This window comes from Condylostylus longicornis, unplaced genomic scaffold, assembly GCF_029603195.1.
Source record: "Condylostylus longicornis isolate FDR11 unplaced genomic scaffold, ASM2960319v2 ptg000135l, whole genome shotgun sequence".
NCBI classification, from domain to species: Eukaryota; Metazoa; Arthropoda; class Insecta; order Diptera; family Dolichopodidae; genus Condylostylus; species Condylostylus longicornis.
The window spans coordinates 2,543,185-2,557,692 of NW_026578103.1; the positions used below are offsets into that span (position 1 = coordinate 2,543,185).

At 28.2% G+C, this 14,508-nt stretch overlaps 1 protein-coding gene across 1 annotated transcript; it reads left to right on the forward strand.

The window, feature by feature from the left end:
• Positions 1–254: 254 nt before the first annotated feature.
• Positions 255–1,090, forward strand: LOC129615119 (uncharacterized). Its single transcript, XM_055530194.1, has 3 exons — positions 255–439; positions 610–754; positions 812–1,090. The coding sequence occupies exons 1-3, from the start codon at positions 255–257 to the stop codon at positions 1,088–1,090; spliced, it is 609 nt and encodes a 202-aa protein (XP_055386169.1).
• The last annotated feature ends 13,418 nt before the right edge of the window (positions 1,091–14,508 follow it).

The window sequence follows — 14,508 nt, forward strand, 5'->3', positions numbered from 1 at the left end:
AAATAATAGGCCCACACGGCACAGGTTTGAGAAGCAATAATGCTTCTCAAACCGTGTGCCCGTAAATATACTTCGGAGTAACCAGGCGCTCGCACTAAAAGCCAAATTGATCACATATGTAAGAGCACGATATAACACAATTGCAAAAGAAGTTAAGAAGTCTGCCAGAAAAGAGAAACGCAGATGCTACAACATCATTGCCAACTTTGAAGAAGTTGGTTCCCCCGCAGAAGTTGGGCAACAACAAACGCAAGATGCGTCCAAAACCAGGCTTAGCATCCTCGAATAAACACAGGCCTTTCCACGCAGCGGAAATCATGGACGCACTAAAGAAGCTCAAGAACAACAAAACAGAAGGCCCCGATGGTATCCCCGCAGAATTACTACTGGTCGATATAAGTAGTATTGCCAGGATTCTTCAGCCCATACTGCAAAATATGTGAGAGAGTGAAAGAATCCCGGAATCCTAGAAGCAAGGGATAATTATCAAAATCCCGAAAGGCAAACTCATGGAGTGCGGGAACTGGTATAACTCTCCCGAATACAGCCAACAAGGTGCTGGCACTTATAAATTTATAATTCTGTACAGAATTGAAACGAAAATTCAAGAAAATATGCGGGAAGAGCATGCATAGACCACTCAAATATCCTGAGATTAATTGTGGAACAGTCGATTAAATGGAAATCCCCACTATACATAACATTCGTCGACTTTGAGAGAGCATTCGACACAGTAAAGCGAGAGGCCATAGGGGTATTAATTAGTAAAGAAATACCACAAAAAATAACGAACCTCATACGACCTCTATAGAAAGATACCGAAATTAGAGTCCTCCATAACGATAAATTGGGTGAACCACTACGCAACGAAACAGGTATAAGACAGGGGTGTCCACTCTCTCCGCTACTATTCAACATAGCCCTAGACGAAATAATACTGGAGGAGCCGTCTGGAGGATTCGTCATAAAGATGTTGAGCAATTCAACTACAATAATATCGACAACCGAAGGGGTTAAAGAAGACGTTGAAAATTATTCGGTAGATTATGGAGCATATGGAAGTCACACTTGTCCAGGAATACAAAGCTGAAAATATTCAACACATGTGTGAAGCCGGTCTTGTTGTATGGCTTCGAAACATGGCTAGTGAAAAATAAATACACAAATAAAATGCAGATATTCATAAATAGGAGACTAAGGATCATCTGCCGTGTATTCTGGCCCAGACGAAACAGCAACACAGACCTCTGGGCTTTAACCCACCAAAAACTAATCGCAAGGGTTATAAAGGAGAAAAAATGGGGATAGATAGGCAATACATTGCGACGCCCGCCTGAAACCATCGCAGAACAGGCATTACAGTGGAATCCGCAGGGTAGAAGAAATTTGGACGGCCAAGGAATACGTGGCAAAGAACAATAAAGAAAGAAATCGCCACGGCTAATATGACATGGGCAGAAGTAAAAAGAATGGCCCCTAACAGAGTTCGTTGGAGAAGCTTTGTAAAAGCCCTATGCTCCCGAGTGGAATAAAGTAGGAACAAAAAAAAAAAAGTGTTATAGTCCACCAAAATTCTAAAGGTCCTATTTTTTGCCTAAATATTGTATCGAAGCCACCAATTAGCTATTAAATTGCAAACACCAGAAATTAGTTACTTGCTTCTTTCATCGCGGTACAGCATAGTCAAACATTAAAATGACAAAATGGCTGTTGAAATTAAATGTTATCTGAAACCAAATGTTTTTTTCAAATATTTTTTGATATCATTTTTCTTCTAGCCTATAATTTCTACTAGTCTGAAGTTTTAGCAGCTTGTAGACACTAAAATTTAATTTATTTCGTTTTCAGAAATTTTTTTCCCACGGCCATACAATCCTAATTTATCACCTTTCGAAATCACAAAATTTTAATATGCAGGGTTTTATATTTACAAAACTGCAAGCTTTCCCTAATTTCAATAAAAACAAAATCTAATAATAAATCAAAAATTATAATTATAAATCTTAAGTCACTCCTTAATATTCCAATTCTAATCATAGTTTCTAGTGACAAATATTTAATTCTGGGCTTAGGAGCCAAAATAAAATATATTTTTTTATTTAAGAACATACGATCGGACATTCCTTTAAAATTTAAAAAAAATTACAGTTAGTTGCGTAAGAAGACATGTAAGAAATTGCAACAAAGATTTCAGAGTAACGGATTATCCGATATCCAATTATTGCTTAAAACGACGAAATTATTGTTTATTGTTTAGTAAAAGATAGAGAATGCACGTGCATTGTAAAACAGTCAATGTTTAATAGCCGCAATTTAATTTCTTATTATATCCAGTACGTTCTGAATGAAATGAATTCAAATATTTAGTATTCTTCTAAACACAAATACATATACATACATAAAAGTCTTTTTCCTTCTACAACTCAGGCAATATTATATTGCTTTAAATTGAAAATTCAATAGAAATTTCAAATAAATTTCACAAAAATAATTCGCTATTAACAATTTAATATTTTTATTTTATATATAAATCAAGTGCATAAATATCTATGCAATTTTAATAGTTTTTCTATCACTTTTAAATTTTCTTCTGAAAGTTTTCTACTTATTTATTGAATATATTTTACAGAAATTCTAAATGTATTATTTTCTTTTCTTCCGTAACAAGTTCTTAAACTTTCTTTGTTTCTGTTTTTAAAGAAGTGCAATACACAACTGAAAATTCACATAAAACAAGTTATAAAAACATTATCATGGTTTTCGTCTCAAAACTTCTGAAAAATAATTTTCTTTGCCCATAAAAACTAAAACAGTAACAAAACCTAAAACAAAAGGAGTTAAACTTTTATTCAAAAACACAATTTTTTGTTCTTAATATTGGCAATAGTAACAAAATAACCGCAACAAAAAAATAATTGTTTTTTTCTAGAATTTTACTCAACTTTTCGTTACAGCTAAAACTTACATTACAAACTCGTTAAAAAGCTTACATATACCATACAGATACACATACATTTATGTAAGTACTTAACAATGGCCAATTATAACCCAATGCCAAAATACAGCGATTCTCAATAAGCATTTTATTAATTTATTTTATTAATTTATTAAAATAACTTAAGCTTGAACATAACATGTAATTTGGGCCATAATAACATATATGTCAAAATCCCGTAAAACGGAAATTTCTTTCGTCTGCAATACAGCATAAGTAGTTTTTGTTTCTCTCCCATAAATATTTTAAATGTCTTTAAATTTTAATTTTGAATTTAATATGTTAATTTTTACTTTCTAATTTAATGTTCACTAACCTATAAAAATTAGTTAAAAACATTAGTTCACATCAAGTTTAATGTTTAATCAACAAATAGATTAGAGTTAAAAAAACCAATTATTTTTATTGGTTGAAACTTTAATGCCGATTTTTTCATTTTTATAAAATACTTGATAATTTTATAAGATATGACTGACTAACTGAATTTGTTGATATTTAGTGATGAGACTAAAGGATTATCAATACATGATAAAAAATATTTTTAATATTTCTACCGTTTTAAGTTTTAATTTTCTTAGATTCTAAAAAAGGTATTTGGCTTTTGCACAAATTTAAAAAACAAAACAAGTATTGAGCATCATTGGAATGAAAAAGTAATAGTTGTTTGATATTGCAATAACATTTTCGCACGGTTACATTCTAGATTGAAATGTCAAAGATAAATTTTGCTTTGAAAGATAGAAAAAAATCGTAGACTATTTTTCCCCTCTTTCTCCTATCATTTCGAAGTACTTTTTCCAATAATGTATAGGTTAGTATTTTACGTTTGAATACCATATTTTGTGATTGAATAGCAATACTAGAATTCAAACAACTACTGCACATCTTACATACATACATATTATATTTAAATTAAATATCAAGCCCGTCCACCAGAAAATAGTTTTGTACATATTTTTAAACTCTAAGAATTGATTTTTCTTATATTTGCAAAAAAATACACAAGATGATGAAAATCACAATTTTTTACATACTCATACTTAATTGTTCAAGTAAATTGATAAACTTTCACCAATGATAATAATTAGGCTTGTACCCCGAAAAAATTACTAGACGAAAATATTTGCTTCAAAAGCTTTTGCTTTATTTTCTCACCATAAAAAATAAAAAAGAAAAAAGCTTTTGCCTGGCATTATTTTGCCAGTCATTAAAATTTCATATGAAACTTTTTTTTCATATCTTTGAACATACACAATATATTATGTAGTTCACCGTGCATACTGCTGGAAAGTGTAACTGCTTTTGCATAGTGGACTAGTTTTCAAAACCTTACCAAAAATCTTCAATTCAGATAAACTTTCATGTATAAACTTTAAACAAAATCAAATCTCTATAGTTTATCATACTTCTATTACCAAAAAGCGGAATTATCCTGTGCTAAAAATTTGCGAAATAGATTCAATTTATTTTAAAAATTAAATATTTCACTATATGCATAAAATTTCAAAATAACATTTCTTTTAGGTAATGACAATTAAAATTGATTTGTGTAAAATAAAAAGCAACCCTACCCTTTTTAAATGTTACTAATCATACTCATGCATTTTTGCACAAAAGTAACCATTACAATAAAAAATCGATCATTGTGTATCTTTCCTCAGTTTCTGATATTTGAATTTAAATCGAAGGAGTGAAAATACAAATTTTTGTTTTATTTTTTGTTGAATTTTCAATCTCCTTTCAATATGCAGATGTGCATCCGTCTTATAAATGTCAGACAGTAAGTCTTTTCTCTCAGACACTTTTTTTTATCTGTATAGATTTTCTATTTTTTATTTCGCATGCATATAACTCGACATTTTGTCCTACGTTTATTCTTTCTTTTATATCATTTATTTTTAGAAAACAATCAAAGTACATTAAAGAAAAAGATTGAAATATTTTACTGAATCTATTTGCAAAGATAGCGTTATTTTCCCTCAGGGAATTTCATTCCATTAAATAATTCGCAAATATTGTTGAAAAGTTTTCTTTGGAAGGCAATTAATGTAAATTGATCCACGATTCATAAAATCACCTAAAATTCCCTTAATGAAAAAAATTCACGACCTTTCCATTATCTTGCTGTTGAGAAAAACCAATATACGAAGACTATTAAAAACCAAAGGGGATTGCTGTGCTTATATGAATTAAAATAAAAATTTATGCTTTTCCAATTTATGATTTCTTTGACAATATCTGAAAAAGTGTTAGTTTAAGTGACTTCAAGAGTTGAATAAGTAAAATTTTAAGCAAAATGCTGCAATATGTTAACTAAAAAGTGCCATATCACATTCTAAATTACTTGGTTTCCCTTAATATAATCTAATCTTTCTACTTTTGCACTTATAGAAAAACTCATTTGAAAATAATTTTCGGTTCAAATATTTTTTCAAGAGAACCTTCTTATCGTATTCCATTCGGAAACTGTGCAGTACTAATGGTTAAAATTTATATTAATTGGAAAAGATTAAATTTTTTATAAACATTTTTGTAATTTATAAAATAAACTTATAAGAAGGTTATATCCAAGCATGTACTTGTCAACCAGAAAAAAAAATTTGGTTATGACCTTATCCGTAATAAATATACACATAATCCACACATTATCATTTTTAATTTTAAAAAATTTCATATATTTTAAATTGAAATGGTCATTTAACAAAAGATTTCTTCATAAACCAGATATTTTTCTTGGCTTAAAGGGAATTATTGCCCAGTAAAAAAGCACCCTTTTGAGATAGATAAATTCCAAGTACATTATTATTATTGTAGCTAGAAGCAAAAATTTTAAAATGTTATTGATTTCTTCTTGGTTACTACTGAAAATTATGATGAAGATAAGAATTATGAAAAAGATAAGTATTGTTTCTTTTGGACATATTCTGTTTAATCTTTAAGAAAGTTCCTTAGAATTTTCTTTATAAATATTCAGCATTGAAATAAATTTATCAATTCGTAGTAATTTCAAATAACATCATGGAGACCGAAAAAAAAATTTAATAATAAAGAACTTTTAAAATTCTCGAGAATAAAATTATCTTGATTCTACTTCTCCAAAATGTTTCTTATATAATTTAAAGCTTTAACTTTATCCATTGAGTAATTTATTTTGTCAGGACTACGATATGCTTATAAGGCTTGAAACTCTCTGTCACTTGTTAAGTTTAATAAATACACTTTGAATAATATTTTAAGATATGTATATAAGTTCATAAAAAAAACAGTCAATATGCTTTTTCTCTAAGTTTGCCCATTCAAAATTATGAAACTTACTGCCTCAATAGCTCGCAAGAAATGAATATCCGTCGATATCTCAGACCTTAATTTTTAATGCTTAATTTGTACAGTCGTAATCGAAATAATTTTTTCCATTACGATTGTACAAACTAATTATTTAAACAGGTTATTCATGCTGCATTTGAAACATATTTTATAAATAAAGGAAGGTTTCGCGAATTTTTTAATGGCTCAGGAAATATAATCTTTTTAAGATCAAATTAGAGTTTAAAAAGTAAAATATCGAAGAATACCAGCAATTGCTTTGAATAGTTCCTTCAATCAATTAAATACCAACGCAGTTCGATTCCTGAATTTTATATTAAAAAATTTTTATATAGAATTACAACAATTTGTAAATGCCAATAATAAAAAACGATACAAACTCTTGTTTGTTTGCTAGAACTATTTAAAAGAGGCACAATCATTTTTTGTGTCGTAGAATTTCCCGCCTGTGTTTCAGGATATTCAATTCTTGGCACCATTATTAATATCAAATACACTTACATCAATCATTAAAGCAACATTTAGGCTTTGTTGCGTCAGCATTTTTTTAATCCTGAAATGAACCTAAATGAATATTTTTATATTGAATAAAATTGAAGTTCTGCCGCCATTAAATGCTGCATGTGTACATACAGACTAACACAGAAAATAACTATTGCATATTGCTGATTTCAAAATAATCCTTTATGCAGAATATACTCCTTTTCCGTTATTGTTGCATTATTTCAAATACCACTTGTCTTTTAATTTTCTATTATAATTATGTACAACAATATTCTAATCGTATGTATAGATAAATAGCACATGTTAAATTTCATTTGAATTGAAGTTGTTTTACTAAAATTTAATGGAATTTGTTCCATTTGTGTTTGTAAATAGCATCAATAACATGAATTTTAACAAAAGCAAAACTATGATACAAAATAAAATAAAACACAAAAAAGAAGATGTTCAATGACAAGGACATAAAATTTAAATTGGCGCGTCCTTATAGCAATAATTATGTAGATATTATTGCAATGTACATAATTGATGCTCATACCATATGTGAATGTATTGTATTGTACTTTATTTGAAATCCCAACATTTTGTGTTGCAATTTAATTTCGCTTTTGGCTTGAATTTACAAAAATAATGTTTTTTTTCTTTGTTTTTTATAATGTCGCGGTCAACTAAACATTTTTTTAATATTCCATAACAAAAACTCAAATGAAATTCAATTTTCCTTTTTCAAATTAACTTCATTTTTAGTTGTGACTATTTAAGTTTTAGTTGTTAAAAATAATGCAATATTACGATAAATGAAAGCTTATCGTAGTGAGTAAGTGCACTAGAACAAAAATTTTAAATTGATAGCTAAATTTATTAAATACTCGTAACGGAAACTTTAAAAGCGCATATTTTAAAAATATTCTTATCAGGAAACTATTAATTTTGTAATGAAATATTTTATAGCTAAATTGGTATTAAACAGACCAACGTGGACTTTTTCAAAAAATATAAAAAATGGATTTGATTATGGGCCACGATTTGTAATCGATTTTTTCATGAAAGCTACTTAAAACGAGAAAAAACAGAGTTGACTGTGTCAACTCTGTGATACCCGTATAATTATGCTATAGCTGACTATGGGACAGACTGTGACTTTAAGTTGTCATATTAGCATATTAATTTATGCAATATTTCAGTACTGTGTTTTCAATATTTTCTATGTGAAACGTCAAGTCAAGAAATTTCACTGATTTTTATCAAACACATTGGCCCTAATAATATATTCGTTTCTGTGAAATTTTCAAATCACAGCTTTAATAGTTTCTGAGAGACATAAAGCCTAATAAATTTTGAAGTTGTATGGCAGCTACCCGAACCAGTACCCCGATCATGCCCATTTTTAATAGGGTTCTGGCACTTACTACAATAAATTATTTGTGAAAATTTGGTGAACTTAGCTCAATTAGTTTGTGAGTTATCGCTGGGACGAACATACTTTCGTACGTGTATAAAAATGTAAGTTTTCTTATATTATATAGTTTATAATACAATAATATGCATACTGTAACCACTTATTCATTCTCAACTGAATATTTAATTCGTTCTATACAATGCATAGTGATTTCTAGTCCATATACTAATTGATTGCTATACTCAAATGCTTTTAAATTATTCATAAATCATCTATTATATTTCGATATTTTCCCAATATTCAATTTAAATTTGAAAAATTTAGCATGTGCTTAAAAGTTTTATAAATCAATTAAACTTTTTTGGCTCAAATTCTTTTTTAAATTCTTTGTTATACGTATTTAAAATGTCTGAACTAATTCCGAATGACACTGAGGAAAACTTTTTTTTAAAGACCATGTAAATATTTTTACCTCTACAGTCATTTGTGAAAGCCCATTAGAGTCCAACCACAATTCTATTTCTCTCCTTTTATTTTATATTTTCCATCCAAATATTTGTATTGAAAACTTTAAATCGAATGTTTTCAGGTTCTCTACAAAACAAAACAGCAAAAATTGAAAACACAATTTAATTGTTTTTTTTTTTTTTTTTTTTACATTAATGTCCTTGAAAATTTGAAAATTTATGGCAATTTAAATTGGTTACATGTGGGAGTTTAAAGATTATTATACATACTAAATTTCTATTTATTTACATATACTCGTATGAATGTATTTATATATTTATGTATATACATATAAATATCAATATCACTTTGTAATAATACAAAATAAAGAAAATGGGAAAAGATATGATTATGATGATGGCGGCAAGTAGCCATTAATTTGTAAATTATTGCTGATGCTTGGAGAAAAACTTTTTATTAAGGTCGTTTTTAAAAGGATTGTTAAATAGAACAAGTCAAAAATATCATATACCTATACGTAATGTATAATATATATATGTGTATGTATACTTTGTTTATTTGTCACATGTGTGTATTCAGTATTTATAAAGTGTCACGTTAGAACTCCAGCATTCTTCTAAAGAACAATAAACCACAAAATCTCAATTCCAAATCTTAAATAAATGTTTGAAAAAAATAAAGATGAGTTAAAGCAGTGATACAATGAACAGTTAAATAATGGTATCTTAAGGTCATCAGGGAGATAAAACTTTAAGGGAGGGGAAATAGCTAAAAATTTTCTCTTTACGGAAATAAGTTTCTAGTAAAGATCTACATAATATAATATTTAATTGATAATATTAATTAATTATTATTGTAATATTAAAATTATGCTTTAAAGCACAAACTTTCATAATTTTTACACACCACACCAATCGCTAAATTCTACAGCAATTAAGGGGTATGAATATTAACACGCTTTCTCTTATTACAGTTACATTTCAATAAATTTTTGTACCTAACTATTTCTTCATATATAAAAAAAACAATTAGGAAATCATATATTTCAAAAGGTTGGATTTTTAAAATTCCATGACTTTAGAGAACAGGCTCCATTTTAAAAATTTCAAATAAAGAACACTGTCGCTATTTTTTAATCACCTCATAATTTATTGTTTTTCACATACATTTTTGTGCAGTGAACATTGAAATAAAATTGAAATCAGCAAAATTTATTTTAGAAAGACGCATGTTTCAATAAACTTTCTTTATTAGCAATATAGAAACCTTATATACCTCATGCAAATATTCTTAAAAGTTTGCTTTTTAAATTTATTTATTTTTACATAAAATAATAACATTTCAAAGAAATATTAAAGACAGTTAAATTACGTCAAAATTATTCTTGCAAATACATGTAAGGGAATGGAACACCCAGTAAATCTGTGAGTATTTAGTAAAGTCGAAAATGAAATAGGTTAGAAAACTTTTTCAAAATTATGTAAGGGAATCGACGTACCAATAGCAAATTTACAAATAAATTTTTTTTATTTTCAATTCTCAGAATTCCTGCTAACATTTAGGGGTGTGTGTGTAATTTGAAAAGGATTTATGTTATCGATAAAGGTAAAAGTCGGTTTTTTACAAAAATTAAAATGTGAAAAAGGAAAAAAATATAAAATGTGAAAATTACTATCCGGAAAATTTTACACAATATTGCATAATATGTATATAGTATATATTTGTATCCATACAAACTCTTTAAAACTTGTGCACATATACATTTGGACTTTTACATAACAAAAATTTGTAAAAAAAAACCTTTGTTAGTTTTTTTCTGTTTTTATTTTTTTAGATAAATAAAATTTTATAACCGCAACATAAGAGTTCATTAAAATTTAAAACGTTATTTTATGTTTTCGAAATTGGTTTACTAACCAAACGCAAAGGAAAATAAAAATATAAAATTATGTGTTATTAACAAAGTTTTTATATAATTTATTTAAAAATTATTTTAGGAATGATGGTCACAAAATTTTGTTTGCGTACCAATTTTGTTGCAACAAAGTCTGAATCGTTTGTAAAGAAAAATAACAGGTGGGAATACATTAATCACTCATCTTGGACCAGTTTTTTTGGGTGATAAAAATATAAGGCTAGATAAAGCTTTAACTATAGATATTTAAATTAGATTTCAAAGTAATGAGGTGGGGGAGTTGAGGATACTATTTGCTAGTTGAATTTTCATAACTAGCTTCTTACTAACTTATTGTAATAATTAAAATTGTTCCAATTTCATTCAAAAAAATTTTTTCTTTTTCTGTAACCTTAAAATTCTGTCAAAATTGAATGAAACTAAATATTTCCTTATCACTTTCCTGTTTCATCAAACGCATATATGGAAAAATATTTAATAAATAAGGCTTAAAGTAAAAAAACCTATTGTTTTCAAAACCAAGCTCACATAATATGTAAGAAGAACTTTTCATCATAGAGTTTTAATTTATAATTGAAGCTAAAATGACGATGCTTCTTGGTTCACATTGAGATTTGTTCGAAAATTCGATTGGTTCTTTCTCAACTTTTGATAACTTCAGTAGCATTGATGTTTTAAAAAACACAATATAATAGCAAGAAATGGAGGATGCAAGACCTAATAGGAGTAATATATCTTCATTGCTTACTTTTTTATTACTGCCAAATTAGCACGATTAATTGTCTACGAAAAACTATTGCACATCTTGATTACTGGAATTTTACTTTTCTCTGTATATAATTTCTTGTAATTTTCAGATTTATAATTTTTTTCGCTTTGTGTTGTGTATTTGGAATATGTGAAGATAATACTAACGAGATTTAAATACTTGTGGTCGGTACCATTTAAAAATATTAACCATTCCCAAAATTTTTCATTAACCTACATGTAAACATTCGAGATACCCAGAAAGTTTATTTATTCCAGTACAAAAATAACACAATATTTAAAAAAAATATAGTATTTTTTAAAATTCGTAAGCATTAGAATTCTAAAATTTATTCAAACATTAGTAAAAATAAAAATTTTTATTGCTTCTATTAAAAAGTTCTTTATTTTTTTTTCAAATATTTCTGTTTTTATTTTAAACTTTTAATTATGTGATTAATTTTGAAGTGTTTTCGTATACGAATTTACAAGCCAGTTCAAAGTTTGAAAACAATAAACTGATAAAAATGAAAGCAGCAAAATGTAATTTGGCCAGGAATTCAAAGTTTTAGGCAATTTCCTTCGTAAGGGACCAATTGAAATGATTCAAAAAATATTGATACGGTAATATATCAGTTTTATTATATTTAGATTATTCTTTGGAAGTAGATAAATTTTTTAATTCGAGACAAAATAAAGTTGGGTCAAACCAATGGTTTGTATTGTAGCACTTTTCCCTTCAACAAGTGAAAATTCTGCTTTTAAATACAGTCTATGTGTAGCTATCACACTATTAAAATTATTTTCATTCATATACAAAACTATTTCTAGGATTGCATATATTTAGGATGACGCATATATGCAGTCTTTGAAATAAAGCAAAAATTTTTATAAAAATGGGTTAACATAATGCTAGATTTTAAGGGTTAATTGTGTGAGTTAAGAAAAATAATTATATTTTTTAATTTCATGGAATTTACCGTTAGCTTTTTGCGTTTATAAAAATTTGGAAAAGCTTGCGGTTTCGGAAATATAAGGTGTCAAAAATTCAAATTTTACGAATTTCAAGGTGAAAACTTGAGAGGGGGTGGAGATGGAAAAAAATTTTCTTCCAACAAAATGAACTATTTATTAATATCTAAAAGCTCCTAAAATTTCAAGCTTCTACAGTCTGGGGTCTAGAAGAAAAACGACATCAAAAATTTGGAAAAAAAGGACTTTAAATAACGGTAAATTTGAACGGCCATTTTGTTTTTCTTAAGTTGAACTATAGTATACCGCGCAAGGGGAAGCAAGCTACTGCCTTTCCGCTTTTGCAAAATTTCAAAAATGCTTATGGTTTTATTGCAACAAATATTTAAAAAAGGCCATTTTTAGGGTTTTGGGGGGGTATAACTTCTAGAGGGGGGGAGATAGGTAAAAATTTTGTTCTACGGAAATAAGTTTCTAGTGAAGATCTATGTACGCATTAAATTTCAGCTTTCTATCTTCAAAGGTGTAGAAGTTTTGTAAACAGACACACGGACAGACGGACGGACGGACGGACGGACGGACGGACGGACGGACGGACGGACGGACGGACGGACGGACGGACGGACGGACGGACGGACAGAGTGAAACTAATAAGCACTTTTTTCAAAAAATTTTTTGGAAAAGTGCTAAAAATAATTCCAATTAAGACGCTAGTTTTAGATTCAATTAAAAGCACTCTTTTTTGTGTTGTTAAAAATAAATTTTCTTTAAAATTGACCTATTTCTTACTATGCCTTTTTTGCACTGACATATCTGTTAACATATGCTATCAAATTATGAACTCTCTGAATAAGCGTACATATTTATATAAGAATTTAGGTATATCTTGTTCAAATGTTAATTAAGTCAAGTTTAACAAAATTTTTTAAACTTCTAGTAAATGAATTCTAGTAAATTATAATTAATGTTAAAATAGTTTTCAGACCCAGATAGGCCTATTCTACCAAAAATTGAAGATTTCTGCTAAATGTGGTCATATAAACGGTCATGTGGTCATCATAACAAAGGTCTACTACTACAATTTTTGTTTGAAAATCCTTCCGAATATCGATCGTATTAGCGAACCGAAATATTTCTCGCGAATTGCGTTATATACAAAATTATCCAAAAAATTATTTACAAATGACTTAAAAAGCTCTACAAAAATTTTATCCCAAAATTCTCTAAAATAATGAAACAAAAATTGAGAGCCTTAAACAAAATTTATCAAGTGTAATCAAACGACATATTGTAGAAAGAACCTTCGAGAATCTCTGAATTGCTTTTGTAAACAATCTAAAATTATTCAAATTATTTTAGTTACTATTTTTACCGACTGCACTGTGTATACAATAGGTAGGTTATGTGATGGCAACAAATTTTGCATACTGAGTTTTCGGTGGGAACGCACTTCTCCATGGTAGGGAAGTGTAAAAAAACTATTTTTAGCAACCTGTTGGTCTGTCGGTCTACCTTTTTGTCGGTATGTGTTAAACGCGTGTATCACAAGTTAGGCTGAACCGATTATGATGAAATCTTATACGTAGGTTTACTTGGACTATCGCGAGGATTGATCAACATTTGGAATATGTCATGACTTAGGAAGTGTACTTTTTAGCGGGCCTCTTTTACATTTGTGATCATTATGGAGAAAATATCCAACAGATTTACTTTAAATCAGGATTCATATATAAACTTCACTCAGGCATCAGCATATATAAACTTTTAAAACAGGCATCAGCAACTACGAGCCAAATATACAGTTCTTAAAAAAAGAGTCTTGGATAATAGTTAGTTTCAACGGCCCCTTTGTCATATAACGGTAATATTCAACTATTCTGTGGTAGAAGAACTAAACTATGGTGTGGACGATGTGATAAGAAATGTTTGTGGTCTCCTTTATTATAACGAGTCAAAAAATAGTATTTTTAAGATTTTGAAGAGCTATAATTTTCGGAAGGTAGAGATAGGTATAAAATTTCTTCTACAGAAAGCGTGTAGAAGAAAAGCACACGTAAACAGCCATCTGCGTATGATATTTTCTCCAAAAAACTTTTATTTAAGTTCAAATTGTAAACTAATCAAAACTAATTAAATAACAAATATTAAATTCCTTCTTAAATTAATTACATTGGGTATAAAATA

What these genes read in the sequence shown, in the direction of transcription:
- LOC129615119 (XM_055530194.1), top strand. Translation starts at nt 255, where the DNA reads ATGCGTCCAAAACCAGGCTTAGCATCCTCGAATAAACACAGGCCTTTC. An exon ending in CAGCCCATACTGCAAAATAT is followed by an intron (nt 440 to 609) that starts GTGAGAGAGTGA and finishes CGAAAATTCAAG; the next exon opens with AAAATATGCGGGAAGAGCAT. An exon ending in TAAAGCGAGAGGCCATAGGG is followed by an intron (nt 755 to 811) that starts GTATTAATTAGT and finishes CGACCTCTATAG; the next exon opens with AAAGATACCGAAATTAGAGT.